Source organism: Micrasema longulum, unplaced genomic scaffold (genome assembly GCF_059751315.1).
Source record: "Micrasema longulum isolate JH-2025_06_02 unplaced genomic scaffold, ASM5975131v1 h1tg000036l, whole genome shotgun sequence".
Taxonomy (NCBI): Eukaryota; Metazoa; Arthropoda; class Insecta; order Trichoptera; family Brachycentridae; genus Micrasema; species Micrasema longulum.
In genome coordinates, this window is record NW_028277243.1 from 222742 (window position 1) to 247359 (window position 24618).

A 24618-nucleotide genomic window follows, 5' to 3' on the forward strand; every position below is an offset into this window, starting at 1 on the left:
GGACGGTAGATAAAAAAAATAGTACATTTCTTGTAACAATACATAGTATACATTTAAACAATAAAAATTTAAACAAATTTTAACAATCTATGAACTTAATATTAAAAAAGGAAAGAAAACATTTAAACAATCTGTGAACTTAATATTAAAAAAGAAAATAAAAACATTCAAACCTAAAACACAATATATAGACTATTCACAGAAACTGAGCTAAAAACTATCACTTTCAAAAAGATTCAAGAAATAGGTCTTCATTTCTGGTCTTTGAGATTTACCACTCGACATTTATGTATATTTATTGTTGTGCACACAATACTATACATAGAAATTATAACAAAAACACATAAACCTAAATAGCACTAATGTACACAATACAATATAAAAAAATAAAATAATAAAAACCATAGTTTATTATCAAAAAATTACAATTTCTTTATCTGCTACATACATACTTAGGTGATAGATATCTCTGAATTATGTCTAGTCTGCTTAACTAGGTACTACCTGTTTTAAGGCAGACATTTTTATGCAAAAATAAACAATTACATGACTACCTTTTAGTTCATTTATTATAGAGTCATACAATATTTAAATATACCATTTATTATTTTAGAATGTTTTTGAGTAAGTTTTCCGATTTTTCTCTACCCAATTCCAGTAACAATTTTTTATCCATATTTGTTTAATTGAATTCGGGTCATTATTTTGTAATGTTCGGGTAACATATTGAATATTTTGGGGCACAAAAACCTGAAATTTCTTTGCACGAATTCAGAGTTTGCGGTAGACCCCATGACCCATCCTCTACTTTGACTTCTGTAGTGTGGGAGTGTTCCCTTTGGGATTTGGTTATTATTCTTATATTTCTATAATTATTCTAGATATATATAATTGCCTGGTATCTAATAAATCGAATGTAATACAAATTTGTAAACAGGACAACAACATGTAATGAGAATGAGAATGGCACAAATGATTTTTTTCGTTAGTGTCGTTAGTTTAAAAAAAAAAAGATATTATTAATGTCAATGAGACTCGGCTCCCGTTTGAAGCGGTGAGCTGAGTCGTTGAACAAGTCTAAATCGTACATCGAATATTTTTCTCATCGTCTCGTAATAAGGCGAATATTTATCTTTGGAAAATTCCGTGTGTGGCTGTGAAGTTGCCCCTTTCCACGCCATCTTCGCTCTTTCACCCCGGCCCCGGCCCCACGGCCCTCCCGCGCTAGGGGGCAGCGCCCGGATGCCATTCAGTCCGGAGAATCCCCGCAGTGCCGCTCGCGCTCCGTACGCGGCGCCCCCTTCCGGGCTTTACGGCAGTTTTCCGAGAAAAGGTTCGAGAAGACTCTCGCGTAAGTAAGCCGCTAATACATATTATAATTTGGAATCTATTTGCCGAAACGAAAGACCTACGGATTTTTAAAACATTACAATGAAAATTAACATATTACACAGAGATAATGAATATTTTAGTAGATAAACAACAAACCATCACGCTGTTTTCCATAAGGGGACATGTCCATCTTCAAGTATTTGTTAAATTTGCTCATGCTATGTCTTTCTCGGTCTTCCTGTATTTCTGCATCCATCAACATTCGCGTCGTAAATATTTTTAGCCGTTCTTTCGCTGTCCATTCGCTCTACATGTCCAAACCAGCGCATAGCTCCTTTCTTGATTTTGTCTATGATGCTTATCTCAGCCTTACATAATGTAAGGATCTCGACATTTGTGCATCTATCGTACATAGTTTTACCATACATTGGCCTGAGAGATCGCATTTCGACAGCATTCAGCCTACTTTCATCCCTGTTTTTCTTCGCCATAGTCCATACTTCGCTTCCATGCATCAGGGTCGGGACCAGGACTTCATTGTGAACTGCTAATTTTGCCTCTTGCTTCAAACTTATTTGCTAAGGTTGATTTAAGTACACCATTCACTCTGTTCCCGGCACTCACCCTCCTTTCATCCCTAGTAAACATACGTCCCAGACACAAATTCCTCAACCTGTTTTAGTGTAACTCCATTCACAGTTATTTCACATTTAGTCATACATGATCAAAAGCCGTTTTATCAAATCGTTTTGTATATTCTCAATAACTTTACTAGAGCGAGATCTCATGCACAATTATATGTACCCCGATGCCGACCGCCGCGGCCGTCCGAATGCAAGTCAGAATTCACCCATTGATCGCTCTTGCTGAATACGGCTTCTGCACATAATATGGACGTATTTTTCTGTACATATTGTCAGTTTAGCAGCTATCTGCTTTGTAGTGCAATATGTTTTTCTACCTTCGCAGTCTACATGATGTAATCGGAAAATGCACCTAAACTGGCTCAGTATCAGGCATAGGAGAAAAAATAAAAAGTTATAATACGAGAAAAATAGCCACGGGACCACAACCCGATTTAACTCCACATTTTTTTTCAAATATATTTTTTTATTTCATTTTAACTATTTGATTTATTTTTTATATATATAATAAAGTAATGCCTAGTAGAAGACCCGTGCTTAGGCAGACTAACATATCTGTTTATTTATATATCTACATATACATACACACATACATATACGTACATACACATATATAAGTGCATATATACATACATATATGTACACATACACATACACCGCAAGACAAATAAATTTACGAGTTCTCAAAAAAAACTAAAATTGACATATAATGAATTATTCTTGATATTTAATTAGTTTTTTTTATATTGTTTGACATATGTGATGACTACTCGTTATTTCAAGGTTAAAATAAAAAATCTTACTCATGAATTGTACTTAGAAATTGCCATTATATATCAGGTATCAGATTACCCGAACCTTAGAGACCCATAACGGTTCATTTATGGTCGAGTGTTTGTGATGGAATAATAAAAGACATGTTATTTTTTAATTCATATTTAAGAAGTAGGTTCTTATCGCTTTATTTTAAATTAAAGTATTTTACATTTAAACATATTTATAACATTTAAAAATATTTAGTACTTAGTGAATTCACCTTTATTTTTTATAACATGTAAAATTCTATTATTTAGAGAAGCGTAAAGCGAATCTAAAATTTCTGATGTTATTTCTTCTTCCCAAACTTGAATTAAGTTTTTTTTTAATTCCTCAATGTTTTTTGATTTTTTTTTCCCGACTTTTTTTTTCATAATCGCCCATAAATTTTCTATCGGGTTCAAATCAGGGCTATTCCCGGGCCACGTCAACGATTTTAAGCCAATTTTCTCCTTGAATTCATTGATCTATAAAAAAACAATAAATTATTTATCATGTGGTCACAAAATGCATTTAAAAATATATATATTTGTACTCACAGTGCGGGCTCTATGGCACGGCGCAGAATCGTCCTGAAAAATTGGGTCCGCGGTATACTGCGTAATGTCCTCGATTGTTGGAATAATATGTTTTTTTAACACTTTTTTGTACTGAATGGCATTCATCGTACCCTGTACAAAATTTAGAGGTCCTAAACCGTATGCTGTCATGCACCCCCAAATCATCACGTAGGGTGAATGTTTAACGGTTCGAGTGACGCACGACGGATGATATCTTTCCCCACGTTTTCGTCGAACTATCTTTCTGCCGTCTGGACCAAAAAGGTTGAATTTTGATTCATCAGAGAAAACAACATTTTGCCAATCCTCCAAGGTCCAATTCTGGTGCTCTTTCGCCCAATCCAGTCTAGCCTTCTTCATTTTGTCCGTGAGTAATGGTTTCTTTGCGGGACTCCGTGCTTGGAAACCATGCTCCAACAGCCGCCTGGACACTGTTTTTACTGAAAATGTTGATGTGCTGGTAGACTGCACCTCTGCGTGTATTTCAGGTGCCGTTAAAAATCGATCGCGCATAACAATTTTTTTTATTAAGCGATCATCTCGGGCAGATGTCACGCGCCCCCGTCCGCTTCCTTTTTTCCGTTCTATGGATCCAGTTTCTTGGATTTTTTTTAATAAAAACCTCACTGCACCTTCTGAATACCCAACTCGACGAGATATTTCACAATTAGATATGTTTTCTTGCGACAATTTGATTATTTTGGATTTTATCGCAATCGACATTTGCTTTGCACTTTCCATGATTGTTGTGTTATGTTCACTCAAACGCGGGTAAAACAAGACTGTTGAGACATTTTAAAATGTAAATATTGTAGAAAGGTGACACATAGTGTCCTTAATTTATTAAACAAAAGAAAGAGGTATCGATAAAGGATTTCTTAGAAAAAGGGTTCAGTAAAGTCAAGGGGCGCGGTAGCAGGTAAACTCGTAATTTTTTTTGTCTTGCGGTGTACATATACACATACCCACATACACATCAAACATATACACACACACATATACATACACACTCTTACATACACATATACATACATATTTATTTATTTATACTTTTACATTGTTTGTATTTTTTTATACAGAATAATGTTCCCTCACGTGTCCCGTGCCGAGGGAAACATTTTACAAAATGTGAAACATGCCTTAAATTAGTTGTTTAACAAAGTCAACATAATAATAATAATAAAAAAAAACGTAATTAATCTAATTAACATAATTGTCATTAACATAATAAACAATATAAACTAAAATAATCATAAAAAACACAACCAATTTATATAGACTAAATTTCATAAACAGTACACACGTTTTACCTATTAGGCTTGATCCACTCATCGATCCGTGCACAACCCACCTCCACTATCCATTTCTTAACAGCAATTTTATATTGTGAGTACTTACTAATTGTCCTCATGGATAATGGAAGTAGATTGTACACTTTAACTGAGTAGTAGGCCAATCCTCTTTGACCGAAGGTTGTATTTGTTTTCAATTTTTTTTTTCGGCATCAGGATGGTATATATATATCAATTTTATCCTTCTTTTCTTTGTATTGTATAGTGTTTAAATTGTCGCGTATGATATTAATATTACTTACCTTGCAATGCAGTTTAACGAGCTTTTAGTTTCCTTTCAATTAAATCCCACATTCGCATCGTTGATCTTTTAAGCCGTTCTTTCGTCGTCCGCTGATCTACATGTCTAAACCGACGATAACATGTTGTCGATGATGTTCTCAGCCTTATATAACGCGCGGATCTCGACAGTGAAAGAAATCAGTTTAAATCGATACAGAACAAAACCTGCTAAAGCTGGTATTCGATAAATTTGTTGATTCTGCTCTGGTCTGGCACAAGCTGTTTGTTGCTGGGCGGCAGTCGGCCTTGTGAGGTCACTCTCCCCCCTCCTCCCTCCTCCCTCCTCCGTAGGAACGAGAAGCCGAAGACGGCTGAGATGAATATACGGCAAAGCCGTTTTGGATCATCAATAGATCGTCAACATACCTATGCCTTATATGTACCAGGGGCGAACTGTGTATAGAAGCGATTATGCGCAGTTTACCACTATATTTGACCATCCTAATAATGTTATATTTTAATATTAACATTTTTAATTGGTCAATTATATTATGAAAATCCCTCTCCTCCACTCCTCCACTCTATTTTCTCATCCCTTAACCTTCTTAAGCGCTCTTTTTTTCTCATGTCTTATATGATATATTGTTTTTCTCTTTACTGTCAACATGTTCTCTAATTATATTTGTAAAAAACTTTAACTGGATGTATGTACTATTTTGATATATTTTGTATTCTTATATAACAACGGTTGTTTTTCCTTAGTAAATAAAAGTAAATAAAAAATAAAAAACGGTAACTTTATTTACAGAAAAAAAACAAGTAATTACTATTTTTTATAAATCATTGCCACCATGTGTATTTTTCTCTAGATATAAATAAAAATATTAATAAAAGGGCGCCCAGCGCCAGCAGTGAGCCAAGGAACTAGCCCATTACTCCAGCTTATTTCTTCATACAAATAAATGTACTATATTTTGAACATCTTAAACCCAGTGGCGGGATTTTTCTCCTCGAGTAAACTTGCACATTACACGAATTATTAGAAGATTCTCGATTTAGGAAACAGTATTTCAAACATTATTTCTTAAGGACTATTTTTCTTCGAGATGATACTTTTGAGATATGACTCGCAACACACGTGGCGCTCGACGCTGCCGTTTTTGGCATTATTTATTTCTAGAACAAATCGGACAGTTTACATTTCAATCGTAATGAGAATACTTAATACTGACTGAAATTATTGTGCTATTTTGTATAAACTTTTATATAAGTTATGTGTTCAATCAATGGAAAATATAGTTACAAAATATAATATATCACGAAGTTACGTCGTTTGAGTTGATTTCATAGATGAGAGTTGTTGTATCACACAGAACTACAGAAAAAATAGCAACTCATAGTAATATTTTAATATTAACAGCTCCCAGGGAGTTGAATCCTGTCCTTGTCTAAAAAAATTTGGACAAATTTCAAAATATTGTTGTTACTTATGTCAGTTTCGTTTCTGGATTTAGCCGAAACAACAGAAGCCGAAATTCGGTTGCGGTTTTTGTTGAAAATTTCGTTTCGGTCGTTCACTACTCTCTAGGGAATGAAATCCAACCTGTCTACAAACATTTGGATATACTCAAATAATGTTGAAAACAGTTTAAAATGTATGAACTTGTCGTGTTCCATTCACGCAACAATATTTCTCTCTGTTATTTTTATTGAAAATCAGCTGACGTATCCCGTTTATGTAACACAAACAATACAGACATATAGATACACAGTTGGTAAGCTTGTAGTATAGGAATCGCTCGAGTCACCTTGCGAGGGGGGTTGGGAGAGTTTTCCTATCTCTTTCCTCCCCCGTCCATCCCTTTCTACCCCCGTCACGTCTCCCCCCCGACTCCAGCGGTTGTACAGTCAGCTGACTTTACTACCGCACACACTAGCGCAGCACATGTATGCATGTATAATGTATACGGCTACACACACAGAGGGATTCTCAACTCTCACACGGATATGGCGTTCGATATATTAATTTATTGTTCGTGTAAAAATTGACTGGCCATTTTTGAATGGTCATGAATGAACCCATCTTTAAGAATGATTCTTTCGTGGCTTCTGAAAAATCGTACATATCTGCGAAGTATTGCTTCTGAGGAATTAAAATAAAAATATTAAATAGTTAAAATAAACAACATTTTTTTTATTTGAAGCATCAATTTTGTGGTTATTCATTATGTTATTTAAAATTCAACACTGCTAAGCCATTATTATTTATTATATTACCGACCGATTTCAGAGCTAAACGTGTTTCTTTATCGAGGTATCCATATTAATATTATAAACGCGAAAGTGCGTTTGTTTGTGTTTTCTTCACGTCTCAACGGAGTGACCGATTAACATATTTTTTGCATAGGGATAGCCGTAGAGGCGAGAAATAAAAAAGGATGCGTATTTTTCATCCCGAATTTCAAAAAGTACAGTGAATTTTTTTTATCAACAATGGGCAACGTTATTTGAAAATGAGTAGGCGGTAAAGTCGGATGTCAAGAAGAATCAATTAAAAATTTCATTGACATGTAATACACATAGATATGCCCCGATCCCTCAAAAATAATGACACTTAACTCATGCTCAAACGCTCAGTCGTGCTCAATCCGTATTTAGTCGTTCTTCAACCATGGCGTGTCGTTTAGAATCGAAACCAAAACGCCCGCTTGTGTCATGAAAGTGGGTAAAAAATCTTTCGGATAAACATTGTGAAAATGATTGTGTACGTTTTCATCGGTAAATATTTGTTCATGAGTGATTAACAAAGCTTAAAACAATTTATATTTAAATATAAATATTGTTTTTTGTAAACGTCAAACTACGTCTAGCGGCGCAATTGCGAAGCTCTTCTTAGTTACAGGAGTACACTGATAGAAATTCTGTTTTAAAATAAATATAATAAAAGTGAGTTAATATTATATTTACGTTCCTTAAAATCCAATGAAAGAACATAAATGGGTGGAAATTATAAGGAATTAAAAAAATGAACCTGATTGGGATCCACCAAAATCGAATGTTGATTGTTAACGTTAAAATGCAAACTTTTTTATGTACCAAAAATGAGTATCCTCCCATTTTTGGGAGCATATGCATGGTCGTCGAATGCAGCCCTAGTTTAAATAAATTATCACCATCATTCTCTTTCCGCACCTAATCGTGCATAGGGCACTGCATTGGTACACCTATTGCTGCGTATCTCGATCATTTTTGATTAGTCTTACGCTTCAGGTACCAGTCCAGGGACTATAAAACATTTTAGTGTAAAAACACCCCTTTGAATAAATATTTGCTGAAGGGAATGATGATAATGACTCATTTTTTTGGTTTAATTAATGAATTGATTTATTTTATATATTTATTATCAATTCTAGACATAAAATTATACATTTATACAAAGTTGCTTTTATTATTAGCTAGGGTTGTTTACCCCATTCTAAGCCAGTCAAAAATATATGAAAAATAGTAATTAATATATAGAAACAGTAATGAATTAGTAGGTATAGTGAAAATATAGTGAAAAACATAGTGATATACATAGTAAAAAACACATAATAAGAACTGCAGTAAAAAACGTGGTAAACAACATATTTGAAAACCCAGTAAAATAAGTACTGAAAATAAAATACGCAGTAAGAAACATAGTAAAAGACATGGGGAAGAAAACATTTATGGCAAAAAAACATGTTTTAAAAAAAACAGAAAAAAATAAAAAAACATGATAAAAAAACAAAGTAAAAGATGTTATAAAAATTATACATTTATTATCATTAAACCCCTATCCACAACTGATGGTGCATAGGGCACTGCATTTGTTAAGTAAATGCAGTGTATCGATCGTATGTTACAGGAAGGTAAGTTGATCAGTCTTGCGCGTCTGGTGTCAGTCCAGCAATTGAAATAGTTCAATGTAAAATCGCCTCTAAAACTAATATTTCAAGTCTGCCCTCCCAGGAATCGAACCCAGCGCGGTAGGCGAACGGGCCAGTCATTACATTACGGGGCGGTATTTTCTTCACTAGATTCCTTTTTCGGGATTTTCACCTGAGAGCAGCCGTCTAGTCAAAAACACTCGTCCAAGGTTCTGGTTCTATTGGACTCACAGAAATGTATTTTTCATCCGCCTGGATACAGACAAAAAACAAATATACCTTATACGTAATAAAATGTGTAGGTGAAATCAAAAAATATATTAAAAAAAACATGCGTACATTTCTGGTATTCTGTCAATTTCGTAATATAAGGATCAATATGAGGGTCTAGTTTCGATGAAAAATTAGATAAAATTCACTTTCGTAAAATTGTTATTCAGTGAAAATTGGACAGCCAGTTACTGTGGAGACGGAGAAGTCTCCATCCTCCATCCCCTATTGGTCGGGGGTTGGGGGTTGGAGAACCCGGAACCGGTTACAGTCGCTATACACACAGTACGGTGCACATTCGTTCGGTGGAAATAGAAAATTTGCCAACCGACAGTACTCTTTCCCCACCCAATTTTCCATTCTCTAGTAGTGATGGCTGAAAGCATAACCAGTTATTATGATCGACTAAGTCGATTACGTTTATAACCGAATATTTCGTCGGCCAAATATTTGTTTAAAGTTTTTCGGTAATCAATCATTTAATAAATATTTCATTATATATCACAACAGAGATGAATAACATTTTATAGAAGGGAAGAAATACTATTCATTTTTTTATTTTTTTATTTTCTTTTATTTAAGAAACATACAGTACAGTTACAAAGTTTAATATTTTACACAATTAGACTTAATTCTAATGGACCAGTGAAGTTTCCATATTATAAAGCAATTATATGTAAGTTTAATTATGAAAGTATAAAAAGAGAAGGAAAAAGAAAAACATAAATGAAAGTTGTTTAAAAATTAAAATTTTTAATTTTTAATCATTGTACTATATTGTAATACTATGCCATTATACTAACATATTAAATTTATATTTACACTCAAATCACGTATGAAATGTCACTTTCTGAATATTAAAGTTTATCCTTTCCCCCCCCTCTTTCCTTCCCCCTCCGCGATCTCTTCATAGTATAGTGTAGATATTTAGTGAATTTTTATTTCTTGAAAAAAAGATATGTACGTCAATGTTTTGTTTTATGGTGAAAATATTATAATATACCTACAATAGGGTGGGCCGATATTATTTTTTCTTTGAATTTTGAAATGAAAGGGGTCTTAGAAGTTGCCTTTTAGAAATCTCAGAATGCAAAGACTATTTAAAAAAATAATCGATACAACTTTTTGCCATCAACCAGAGCTTAAAGTTTTTTTAAGTATTTTTTTTTGCGCTAAACCGGCTGTCATTTCGTATTTAAGTAAGAAAATCAATCAAATTAAATTTTATAAAGTGCATTAAACCTTATTAAATAAGCGTCTTAGGGCGTGAGTTGCACTTTGTTTTGTAATAAATGGGTAGCATTGTTTTCATCAATATTAGCCAGGCGCTCAACGAAATCAGTTCCGCGGAGTGTAAACTTTTCGCATTTCGGTCGTTTTAAAACGTGTTCGAATTTGTTATATGAAAGTTATATCTTTACTCACAAAACATAATTTTACCAATATAGATAATTAACAAAATGTTTAGACAGTGATAAACTTTAAACCTCGGTTCAGGGCCAAAAGTAGTATGGATAATTTTTTAAAATAATTTTTACTTTCAATGTGATCCAAAATGCAACTTTTTAGAATCCTTTCACTTTGATGTCGAAAAAATTAAAAAATTCATACATCATCGGCCTACTCAAACTTACAATATGTTCATATACCACTGATTTTCTTAAATTGAACGGTTCGGAAAGGTAGGAAGAAGTTGCCTTAAGGCAATATGCCCGCCCTTATGCATATGTATGTAAACTGTGCATGTGTTTTAATAAATAAAATATGTATCAGTAGATAGATCAATAATTGCCGATACTCGGTAACTTCCGCCGATCCATTCTGCGCATCACTGCCGTAATCTCGACTAGGAAACGCGCTATATATAGTCCGAGCGTGCTCTGCCAAGCGAGGGGTGAGAAAGTGGGGGAAATCGATTCCCGCCTGGGGGGGAGGCGAGAGGTGGCAAGGGCAAGGTCACGCCGGCCGGGAGCGGCAGGAGGGGGGACGAAGGAGAGGGGTACACGTGAAAGCTTTGACATTGAAACTAAAAACTGAAAACAAAACGCGAAAATCGAACCGCGCGCGAACGGCACTATTCAAATGAACCGCGTACTGAAATCACGCTTCTTGTAAACTAGCCCCTTTTATGAAAGATTGAAATGTAATTTCCCTACGTTATTCTAACGTAGTAATTGTCATATCTGGCATATTCTTACGCTTATCTGCATGTAATGGTGCATAGTAACGCCGATAGTAGCGTTCTTCGATCATTTTGTGAATAAAGTTAAAGTTGTCTTATGCTTATTTTATGTCGTGGCGTAGTTGGTTAGACGGCTAACTGTGAAACTGGCGTCGCGGGTTCGATTCCCGCCAGTCGCCAAAAAGGAATCCAAGAAATATTTTTAGCTCAGTTTAGTTTAAGTATTTCATCTAGCTTTTTTTTAATACCACTGAAATTCAAAATTAATGTCAATTCACCCTAATTTTAACGTGCCGTGTGGATTCGGACGATGCGTCTGAAATGGGCCAATTACTGCTCAGAAACATGAACAGAATTTAAGTATTGTAAAGAATCGTTAAAACAAACTCAAACCTCTTGAAGAACAGAATATCATCATTCCGTGTCCGCTCCCTAGTTGGAGCATATGGCGTCCACGAAGATCCTCCAGGCATTTCTGTCAGCTGCCAGCTCCTGTGCATCCTCCCAAGTCAGGTTCGTGTCTCGTAGTTCTGTCATGAACTGCCGACGAACAGTCAGCAGTGGACGTCTAGGACGTCGAGAACCTGATACCTCGTAAATTAGGCAAGAAGCATCCGCAGTATATGGCCAAACCAACGGTATCGCCTCCGCTTGATGACAGTTGTCACTGGAGTTTGCTGCGTCCATTCTCTTATTATATATAGTATTTAAAAAAATACCTACTAAAACCACACTCCACTTTTTTACACACGCATCCTCACACAACAAAAAAAACTCGCACACATGCACTTTTATGAATTATATCTAACTGAACTGGATTTTTATAATTGTATTTATGTGGAAAACTGATTTGGCTTTATTTTATGTTTTTTTATAACGTTGTGTATATTTTTTTGTATTGCTGTTGTTTTTCTGAATAAACAAAAATTTAAAAAAAATTAAATAATAAGCTTTTAAGCTTTCATTGTACACCTCACTGTAGTACAGTCGCCAAATACACATGGTCAGTACAATCACCTTATTCTAATTTCCCAGCATGACAGTGAAGGAATGCGGTGTTAGTTCCAAATTGAGACCGCGGCCGTACGCTCCGGATCCCGCTTCCAAAAGAAAGAAGAACTTAGTAATAAAAACAAAATAAACAACGACGCCAAACATAAATACATGTGGGAGACATCGCCCAATAAATGGCCTTCTCAAAAGTGTTTTCCCTCTCTGTTGCGACAAATTTAGCTCTAAATAACTGCCTAGGGAGGAAATCCAGCCTGTCTACAAACATACTCAAAACATTGTTAACATATTAAGGACAATATTTATGTTGCCAAAATGAATCACAAATCGGTCAATTCTATTGTAAAATTTGGTGTTCTGTCCTTTATTTTATCTCTTCATTCTTTATTTTTTTTCTCAACGACAACAGTTCACAATGCCTCTTTCGCGCCGCAGGTGACGAGATGATCTCGGGCAGTGTGGCGGTGGAGGGCGGCCGCGCGCTGGCGCCGCCCTTCGCCGTGGGCGAGTTCCTGCGGCCGCCGCCGCGCGCGCCGCCCTACCGGCCGGCGCCCGAGGACGCGCCGTCCGCCGCGCCCTCCTACCCGCCCGTGCCCGGCGCCTACGCGCGCTTCCTGCCCAACTTCTACGGCTACGGCCGCTCCGCCTACCCGCCGCACGGCGCGCTGCCGCCGCCCGCGTCGCTGCCGCTGCCGCCGCCGCCGCCGCCCCCGCCCGAGCCGCCGGCGCGCCCCGCCGCCTCCGCCCCGCGCGGCAAGGAGGGATCCATGAAGCACCGGTCGGTATACATACTACTTTTACCGACAAGCCGATTTTTTTATACAAATTGCGTTTTTTGCCCTTGACACCGAATCGCACCAAAAGCCCCATATCACATCCGTATTACATAAATATCACATGATTATCACACCAGTATTACATAAATATCACATGATTATCACACCAGTATTACATAAATATCACATTATTATCCCATCAGTATGATTTAAATATCACATAAGTATCACATTGATGCGATATTAACAACCCTTTCGACAGAAGATTGTCGATGTCAGCAACGCTAATAGGTATCACACCAGTTTGACATTACTATCACATCAGCATCACATCAGCATTACACCAGCAGGGTGGTTTCAGACTGGAATGAATTGCCATGCCTAGTTGTCCAAGCCTTTTTTTAAAAAAAAACATTAAGATAAAACACAAAGACAAAAAAATATTATATTTACTAAACATGTTTATGTTGAGTAAATTTAATATTTTTTTGGTGGTGTTTACCACATTTTACACACATCACTCCATTTTCATAACAACGAAGAAACCAACACAAATTGAGCCACGTGCTATACATATTCTCGTTACATCTTGTTGTCCTGTTCAGAAAACTGTATTCTATATTGTGATGTGTACATAATTGGTGCTATGTTAGGTTCATATTTTTTGTTTCATGTCATAATACCCCTGTAGCATTTTATACAGTCCAATTATGCCGCCTCTTCCTTTTCCCTGTTCTAGCGTGGTCAGGTCGATTCTCCGAAACCTTTCTTCGTGTTGAAGTCTACGCAAAGAACTGTCTCTCTTTTTTATGTTGAAATTGGACACCTCAGATAATGTGTTCAGCTATCCGCATCCCTTTTGTACGGACTTTTGACAAGGAAAAGCTCATACATAGAGTAAGGCCCCAGAGCCATATTGAGATATGCGATGATCCTTTATACTATCGATCATGTAATGATGACTTAAACTCTATTGCGCAAAAAGTGTGATGAGTTCATTCAGAGAGTAGCAGCTAGTTTTTATGTGTAAATGTGCCATATTTGTTTGTAGGTTGCTGTCCCGAGAGCAGCGCGCCGCCCCGGCCGCGCGCTTCTCCCGCGGGGCGCTGATACAGCTCGGGAGCGGGCAGCTGCGGCGCGTGGAGGACATGCGCACCGAGGACTTCGTGCTGTCAGCCGACAGCAGCCCCGAGCTGCGACGGGCCGACAGCACCGTGGTGCGTCTGCGGCGGCGCCCCGCTGCTGACACTGTCACGCTCACGCTCTCCTACAACAATAACAGGACACAGGTGAGAGATACCGGATACTAGAGGTGGGCATTTCGGTTTTTTATAAAAATAGCAATAACAGTTACCGTTTCACAAATTCAGCTGTTTCGTAAAGACGTTGGCGACCCCCCCTCCTCCCAACATTCTCAGACAGAGACAGGTATAATTGATAATATAAGAAAGGGTCACTGAGATATTTTGATCATGTGGAACGAATGGATGGAAAAAATGGTCAAACAGATATATATGGCGAGAATGAACAGTATCGTAGGACAAGGATGACCAAGGAAGACTTGGCATGACCAAATAAACCGTAATATTAAATCTGGTCATGTCAAAAGCAGAAAAAATCGAAGGGCATGTATGACAAGATGTTTGAATGTGAAAGAAGCTGGGAATGTATGTCAGGATAGATGTGTTTGGCGATCCATCCTCTCTGCGTACCCCTACGGGAAATGGCGTGATGACAGTAAAAGTCTTAATATATAAATATATATATACCAGGTGTATGCACAAGTTTTTGCCGATGTTTGTGGTAAAGAAGACATGTGATTTTCAATTTATTTTTGTATATTCAAAATAATGGCCATCGGCTTCTACGCTTCGCCCATCTTTTAGGGAAGTTATGAATTCCATGCCAGAAAAATTGTTTTTCTTTAGCGGCAAACCATTCATCGAGCCATTTTCCAACTTCCTCAAAATTGCTGAAGTGCTGATCTGCGAGCGCGTGTCCCATTGATGCAAAAGGTGATAATTAGATGGGGCCAGGCCAGGGGAGTGCGGCGGGGCTGAAAGATGTCCCATCCAAGCGATTTCAGTGTGACTTTCCCTGGTTTTGCTGGGTAAGACGGCGCATTGTCGTGTAACAAAATCACTTTGCCATGTCTTCTGGCCTTTTCTGGCCGTCTTTCGATCAATGCGCGAGTTCATTAATTTTTCCCATTGCTCGTAAGCGTCTGCTGATTGTTTCATGTGACACATTTAATGCTTTTGCCGATCGCCGTTGAGTTTGAGTTGGTTCATCATCCAGTAACACCTGCAATTGCTCGTCTTCGCACTTTTGTGGTCTACCAGAGTGCGCATTGTCTTTCACATTAAAATCACCTTGTTTAAATTTTTGAACCATGTCTCACATGTTCTAATCGATGAAGCGTGTTCACGATATGTTTCTATTAGCGAACGATGACTTTCCACAGCCTTTTTCTTTTGATTAAATATAAAAAGTAATGCATGCCGCAAAAATTCTTTTTCAGGCACAAACGTGGACATGATCACTGAACGATAAAACACAGACGCTATTGTTTGGCGGACTGTGTGTGTTTGTAGGTTAAAGTCAGACGAACAAACTGACGTAGTGTCAAATTCACACGCTGCATACTGTTCGGTGGTGTCATCTCTTAGTGAAATCGGAAAAGACTTATGCATACACCTATGTATATGTACGTATTAAAAAATGTAATCTAATGTCCAAAGAAGAAAAAATACAATCAAATCAAAGCTATGCAGCAAAGTATTTTTTATTTGTAAATACGAAAATTTAATATGATTACAGGTAGACATGGAGACACCGATGGAGCACCCGTTCTTCGTGTACGGACAAGGCTGGGCCTCCTGTTGTCCGGAGAGAACCTTCCAGTGTTACGGTCTGCAGGTCAACTCGCTGCAGGTGGGGGACGTCTGCGTGTCGCTAGTGCCGCGGGCGCCGCCGCAGCTGGCCGCCACTACCGTCACCACGGCCACCGCCACCGCCATGACGGCCCGGCCCTCCGAGGCCCCCCAGCGCTACCCCGAGAACCTCAGCCTACGCGAAGACTCCAGGAAGCGCAGGTCTTCAGCCCCCGACATCTGCGAGGAGAACATGCAGAGACCCAGAACAATGCTGCGCCATCAGTAACAAGACAACGTGTCAAGTGTCATTAGCGTCGCGCGGCATTTTATAAACTAACTGTGATTTTACAAATTGTTTAATAATATTGTGTTTTAGAAACTCTTTGACCCTCGTTAGTGCGATGTATATTTTATGTTGTGAATTTTATGTCGGGTCATTTGGTGTCTTGCAAACACTTCTGCAAAACGGTTGTTTAGTGGAAATCATTTCAACTGTAGTTCTTTTACCTGTCTAAAAATAATAACAAACGCAAATTGTATATTGCCTGTTATTTACTTGCTTAAGACTCACTATTTTGATAAATGAATGGTATATGTTAAATTAGTTAATTATTTGTGGTAGAACTTAAATAAATCGAACCCCCAAATGTACTCTGCGCTATGTCGAAATTGGCCATTTTCCAAGAGAATGAAAACAACATTTTAAAAATTTGTTAATGACATTATGCTCCATATTTTTTTTTTATTATTTGCTTATTCGGCTGCTAAACTATGAGAGGAACAGTAGCATCATATCGATATTTTACTCAATCGATTTCAAAGAACAATTCTTCTTATTCTTAAAGGTGGTGCTATACAAGCTCCTGATGTCACTGCGACCTGTGAAGATCTATTGTGACGGGTCCCCGTGAATAGTTTTCACCCCTCAAGCCCAGGTCTTTAATGAGCCTGGCTACTGTGTGGAAGGCGAGAGTTCTCATTTTGTTAAATTTCCCCCTCTCCGAGCCCAGATCCGTAAAGTATCGGGCTATTAGGTAGAAGACGAGCTCTTTAACATCCTCAGGTTTAACCAGTGGTCCCCCGAGGATGACGCTTCTTTTATTATCTAAAGCATCACACTCACATAGAATGTGCAAAAGCGTTTCCTCATCTGCACTGTAGAACCTAAGTCTAGAAGTTTTGTAAAGTTCAATCTGCAGTGCCCTGGGCGGGCTCTAGTGATAACCCTCACATGATTTCGGCTGAGCTTTATTAGGTTGAAAGCAAACTCAAAGAATACTTAAGTTTGTGATATATTTCAGTAAAATAAATCGTACAGATATGCGAGTCTTCTCCTAAGAGAAAAAAATGTGGTTAAACTGGATTAACAAATTTATAACTCGAAACAGCCAAATTTAGACTTACGACAGAGTATTTCTGGGCGTGCGAAATGTCAGCGATAAAATAAAATAAATGCCCTTATTACGTTATAAATAAAGAAAATAATATATGACCATAGAATTTCTGTCAGGTTAAAATTGTTAAGATGCTATTATATTTTTGAATATGACCGTTCTACCACAGTTACTTTCTGACCTTTGTATAATAAACTACTCAAGTATAGTATAGTTTTGCACTATTTGGACAATAAAAAAAATCCATTTAAATATAGAAAATATGTGAATACTTACACACAAACTTTAACTGTGAAGTTAGTATTTTTCACTATTTCCTATAATAATTATCAATCGTTTTTTTTTTCTTACATTTCCACTATCTGTCTTTAGACAAAAAAATAAGATTCTACTTTATACAAGTAAAATTGTGCTAATTTAGCTGAAACCAATAAGAATATTTCTTTTAGCACTCGAGCTGAAGATAGCCATGCCCCGTCATATTTGATAATTATTTAGCGTAAATGAGTTAATTTTGGATTTGAATCTGATCTCTGAAACGCCAATGATTTGTGTAACTAGTTATACAGGTTTGTGGGTGGACACATTTAGAGAAACTGATCGCGGATTATTATTACAGAAACCGTAACCAATGTTCGTTCGGTAAGTTCTACGATGGTAACCGGCGACTGGTCACTTCTCAGCTTTAACGACCGCCTTAATCGAGAAGTTACAATAATGCTCGGTTCGGATCAGCTGGGACGCCTCAATTTCTGTTCAATGTAAAGTGCCAAAATTAACTTTATGGGAGTAAACTATGTTAGGCTTTACTAATTTTGTCGAGCTAGAAGCGGTTACGTAATATTTGATGTATAAGAAATGTCGCCAGATCGTTCTTTGAAACCTTAAATGATTAGATACTTTATGAATGTAGTCTTTTGCACTGATTGACAAGACTCTCGGAGTGGAACCATTTAGGATATTATTTATCCGTGTTTAAGTAAAAAGATCTCATAAATTGGTATAGTAGCGCGTGAGCTACTATCATTATCTCACCTACCTCACCGATAAATTACTGCTTTTCCAAGATCTCGGGGGGACTTCCTCCACTCTATGGTAATCTACCCAAATGTTTAGGGATAAAGTCACTCGGCTAAGCATTTTACCATTTCTAAAAAAAAAATGGGCAAATTCAGAGTAATTAATCTCTGCTGACTTTCGTTTATTTAGGAGCACTGAATTTTTCTACTAAATTATTTGATGTTATCTCACAGTTTTGAAAACAATCAAACAGTGCTATTCGATTGATTTATTTCCAAGACTTCGAAGAAGAAAAATACTTTTTTTAAAACTATAATATTAAATTTAATCGGTTAATGTAATTTATGGCTGTCGCTATTAAATGACAATAATTTGTTGATTGATTGAATTCCCATAATTTATTTGATAATTTTGCATTAATAATCTATTTTTAATTATTGTGTTTTGATATTATTGTCACAGATTGGATATTAAAAACAAAACTATTGAATTTATCTTCTTCTGTAGGCGCTCATCGAAGTAGCTAAGCTAGTGTTGCCATTTAGACAATGATAGAATGGAATCAACCATCGGGGAACTTATGTATTGAAAATACACACAATTTCAAATGAGATTTATCCAAATTGAGCTGTCATTGCAGCCAAAGTATTTTTTTAAATGCAGAAGTCTATTCGCCTCCTGGTTGAGTGTGTATGTATATAGAAATATAATGCTTATCTTTAAAATATCACCCTTGAATTTGTATATTATTATTACACATTGTAACCTTTTAAATAAAATGTGTTATTACATAAGTAAGTGTTAAGTGATTGGAGCATTTTGCATTTTTTGATGTATCGTAATAAAAAGTAGTATATTTGTGTTTGTAAAACAATTTCTCAAAAACATAAAACAATGTTTCTTGTACTAGGTATTTTGCCTATTGAACTATACTTCGGTTAGGCTGTGATGCGTAGTGGCTTTAGAAAGTTTGATGTGTTCAATGTTGAGAAATTATACAATATCGTAATTATCTTGAAAAGATCCAGGTGTGTCGTGGCATTGCATTGTCCTTTTGATTCACTGTTCAACTTGCAAAATTTAATACAACCGAACTTTTGAAAATAAGCCAATTCTCTAAATATTTTTTTGAAAAAGAAACTTACCACTTATAAGCTATACCCAAGAAAGCTGTTCAATGAGGAAGTTCAGCCCTATGGGAAATTGCATATAAAAAATGTTTCCTTATCCGCAGTAAAAATTAGAGCATTAAATTGCGCAGCAAAGTTTTTGAAAATGTATGAAAAAAATAAAATATTTTAAACTACTTTGAAAGACGTCACTAGTTCATATAAATCAACCAATGATAAGAGAGTTGTAAAAGGTTTCCGGTTTACAGTAAGTCAATGGACCAATTGGCAGAACTGACCGAGAAAAAGAACTTGGGGCGTCACATGCGGAGTAATTTTAGAAATACAAAACTTTTTAGCGCTGATAATAGGATATAAAAAAAAATGTCTTAGTTTAATGGTCTATTAAGAAATATAAAAAAAAAAACCACTGAATTTCCTCATTGTATCTTTTTACAACATTAAGTGTATTATGTTTGTTTAAAAACAAATAAACTAAATGGATACCTACTGTAGACAGGTACTATTATTTTATGTAATCGAGAAAAAAAAAGATTTTCTCTTGTAAAATCTTATAATGATTGCCAAGAATATAAATGAGATTTTTTATCCATGAAACTTATTCCGCATTCGGTGCTCTTTAGTCAAATATATTTTAGTGATGACAACAGTCGAGTAGAGAAATACATAATAATGTGGATGTAAATAACATATTTTGCATAATCTGATAAGTTTGTATTAGTTTTGTTATTTTTCGTAATTGTAAATTAAAGTTTGTTTATGAAGAAACAGAATATTTTCAAATTAATTATGGCAAATTCACTTGAAACTATTATTTCAGCTAACAATATGGTAAAATACTTATTGAATTCTTTGATATTATTCAGAAATGAAAATGCTAGAAATATAAATGTTTCGTATGTAGATAAAAATGTATTAGCTTTAAACTTCTAAAATATGTATCGATGGATCAATTAGATAGAAAATTGTAACGCAACTGAGCACACATATTACCTTCCAATGGATGTATACGCAGCATTATGAAATTAATTTTCTAGTTGATGATTCGTATATTATATTAACGCACTCTGCATGCTGAGATGATGCGAAAAATATGCATAAAAGGGTAATACATAGATGGAAAATGAAATAAGGATAATGTGTTGTATAAATTGAGAGGTAAGATGTGCAATATGTCATTTATGACAAAATCAATTTATTTTGCATAATTAATAGAATTGGATAGCAAAAAAATTACAAAATACACTGTAAATATTTTTGTTTTTTTTAGAAATATCATCAACAGTAAAAAAATATAAAATAATATTTTGTAAACAAAAAAGTACTTATTTTAAAAATACTTACTATATGTGCAATCAAGCAGCTTTATAAGTTGATGGCTTTCTTAGATAAACCAGTTTTATGGTATGTTGACTATCCAAATGAGGAAAAATTGTACAAAAATCAACATAAGATTCGGATATATGTCAGCCGGAATAATGTGACAAAACATGTGATGAATGGCGCGTATGGTACCACAGATAATAATACTTATAAGCAACTGAGATACACAATGAAGTGTTGCTATAAACAGCATGTTAAACATATCAAACTATTTCCACAGATATTAAAGTTATATTTTATCACTTGGAACATTATTCCGGAAAACAGTTATTGAAAACAATGCATTGTAATAACATTTAAATAAAATTAGCAGATAATTAAGTTCAAAGGACTATACGGTTTTACACGCTTTAATAACCTACTTAACTGTCCAAGCTTCTTATTAGAACAATCCACTTTTTGACATCATAGTGCATTTCCTCAACTGTTTGGTTGTCCTGCAGGTCAATGGACCACACTCCACTTCTTTAGAGGACTAATGTATTAGGTACATAGTTTCAAACAAATAAAGAATAATGATATATTATGTAGAAATTGCTATACACACCAACTTTTTTCTAAAAAAAATTATTCTGAAGTCATGTTGCCTCTACGATTGGAATTTCAAATAAAAAATTGTATGTGTAATGTTGAACTATGAACTGCATTTTGTAAGAAATTGGAAAGGCTAGTGTAAATAAATGAAATATATTTTACTATGGAAACACACGCGCCGTGTGAACTGATTCAATATAAAGTTAGGAAATGCTTTAAACATCTCTTCTGTCCACTCTATTCGGGAAGTTGGAAATTCTGTCCCATGTTGTGATGTTAGTTTCTTAGAGGTCTATGGAGTTCGTAAGCAAATTGTTGTGCTTAATATTAAACGAGGGGGCTAAAAACGCTACTGTCCAAGATCACCGTTTTTGGGAAGACCAATAAAACCGGTAGCGAAAAGACTATTTCTTCAACTCGTGCGTTGTATAACAAGTAAAGAAAAGACTATTCATTTTAATGTCAATGTGCAGATTGAACGTTAAGTGGTTTTCTCAAAAACAGTGATCGTGGACAGTGGCGTTTTTGCTTTCAACTCCCTCTAATTTGGAAAGAATTATCAGATTATTATTAAATGTCAAAGACATATTATAGATGAAACACCTCGGAGTAAATTATTTACACGGTAAATGTAAACAGGGTTATTATGTATCTTGCTCTTGAGAGCTCTCTGAAGATGTAATTGTTTATCGTTGGATCGACGTTGGCGGGCGGTCATTCAACGACCAAAATATTTTCTTATTCTTGAAGATCGTTTATTATTATACAAGAATAATATCAGATTAATTATTCATTCCACTGTTTTGTTCTTTCGATTTTCTAGTACGCAAACTCAAAATCTAAAATTATCAAGTGAATAATTTAACAGCGAATGAGCGTTCACAAAGAGGTGTTTGATTCTATAAAATGAATTCCTTAAGAGAAATGTGCTTTTGTTGTTAGATAAATGTTAAATGTTTATATAAATCTGTCTATTTGTTATTATCGACAAATAAGAGACTCGATTTTCAGGTCACATATTAAGCCTGGAATCTACCCGTAGCTGTGAATGATAAAAAATATTCTTTTTTTATAAATCTGACATTTGAATAAAAAAAAACGTACATATTAATATGTAGCTCAGTTTTCAATGCGTTCTTAAGACTTTGTACAAAAATACATCTTTTGAAAATCATAAACACTATTTTTACACTTTGATCTATGGAAACACATTCATCTTTGAAACATTTAAATTTCTGATCAAAAATACTGTGATCCGAAAAGTAGAAATACATGTTTTTGTTAAAATCTATTTAAATATTTCTACAAATCTCTAAATGTAATAAAATATTTCAAAGATCACTCAAATTTGGAATCAAATTATAAATATCAATTATTGATTCTGCAAAGCTAATATGGAATCAAATTATTCATAATGCAATTATTACAAATTACCATATCAGACAGAAAAATCTCAGCAAAAAAGATAAGTTTCTATAAGTTATTCATTAAACATTTGTTAGTACCGACACGAAAAGAGTAAGGGAAATCATGAAATACATTATGCGGGGTATTCAAACAAAGCTATTTTGAGAAAAGGAAAAAAAATTACAGGAAATTAATTTAGATTGTCGGACTCAATGATTTTGTAACATGACGATCATTCAATTTTGATACATTTCCTGACTATTTGAAAAATATTTTATTAAAAATTGTCTTATTGAGTTACGAAATATTAAACCGGAAACAATAAAGTCATCACCATCATTCCCTTTCCACACCTAATAGTGCATAGGGCACTGCATTGGTATATCAATCACAGCGTATCTTGACCGTTTTGTTACATGAACGTAAGATGATCAGTCTTACGCTTCAGGTGCCAGTCCAGGGACTATGACATATTCTAGTGTAAAACTACCCCTTTGAATAAATATTTCATGGCAAGCATGGTAGGCAAACACGCTGACCATTACACCACAAGGTGGACAATACAAGTCAATGCCAAAACATTATTTTTTCGCATCACTTTGTACATACAATGAGGAAGTTCAGTGCTATGGGAAATTTAATATAAAAATTAATTTCTTACGCGTGGTAAAAATTAGACCATTTAATTGTATTACGAAGTTTCTCAAAAATGTATGAAAAAATTGACTACTTTGAACGTCGTCATTAGTTCTCCGAAATCAACCAATGATAGTCTTGCGATAAATTTTCAGTTTCCGGGAAGCCAACTCACCGAAGAGAACTTGTGATGTCACAGGCAGGGTAATTTCAAAATCATAAAACTTTAAAAAATCCAGTGCTGATAATACGATACATAAAAATAAATAAAATTAAAATTTGGCTCAGTTAGATGGTCTTAAACAAAAAACCACTGAACTTCCTCATCAGATGACAGGACCCAGCATTTGCTGTCGATGCAAGCAGCTACTTCCAAACTCTCGCGGCACCAACCCGTATATGACCCATAAACAATTTTTGTAATTAATTTCGGTGATTATTATCAGTTTGTTCGTAATTGTGTGAATGTATTGTGTTTATAAATAATTTGTCATTAAGTGGATGGTAAGGAAGGGAGAGGGGGAAGACCGAATGCCAAACCCGAGAGGGCAAATGTAAAGTGCCTTGAGCGGATAGTCGTGCACAGAGATTGTATCTACGTTATATTTGTTATATTCTATATCTAGTTACGGTTGTATATATGTGAAGTACGCGAGTGCCATTGTCGGGAGAGATATGTAAATCTATAATGTTGTAATACAAGCCAATAAACATGTACATACATTTACCGTTTTTTATTTTTGAGAATATGTTCAGTGGCCAGATTGGGGTATTTTGTAAAAGCTGTCAAATATAACAAAATTACTAACTGCGAAACAGACCATTTTTAGAGCGTAATTTTTTCGTAGATAAAGATTTTTGACAGAGCTCATCTTATCCGGCAATTAAAATCGGGTGAACAATTTATGTAATGATCAAATCGCACACTCAGTAGAAGACTGTTGTAACTAAAAATTTATTGATTTTGAGTTATGGACACAGTCAAAACGTGATTCTGCATATTTGACTAAAACAGTCGTAATACTATCACAATTACCTCAGAAGTTATACCAATTACTTCACTTTTCTATACTAATTTTTTTCATTATATATTCTATATTTCATAAAAAATAATTACGCTTTCATTTAATCCTGATCCTACTACAAATACATTATAAAAAAA

General features: G+C 35.4%; 1 protein-coding gene across 1 annotated transcript in view; it reads left to right on the forward strand.

The window, feature by feature from the left end:
- Positions 1 to 24179, forward strand: part of Atx-1 (Ataxin 1) — a 92364-nt gene extending 68185 nt beyond the window's left edge. The window contains exons 2-4 of the mRNA XM_088225356.1: positions 12736 to 13078; positions 14128 to 14365; positions 15897 to 24179. Of these exons, the coding sequence (XP_088081482.1) occupies positions 12744 to 13078; positions 14128 to 14365; positions 15897 to 16238 (915 nt within the window). The 5' untranslated portion in view covers positions 12736 to 12743 and the 3' untranslated portion in view covers positions 16239 to 24179. The remainder of the gene's footprint in view (positions 1 to 12735; positions 13079 to 14127; positions 14366 to 15896) is intronic.
- The last annotated feature ends 439 nt before the right edge of the window (positions 24180 to 24618 follow it).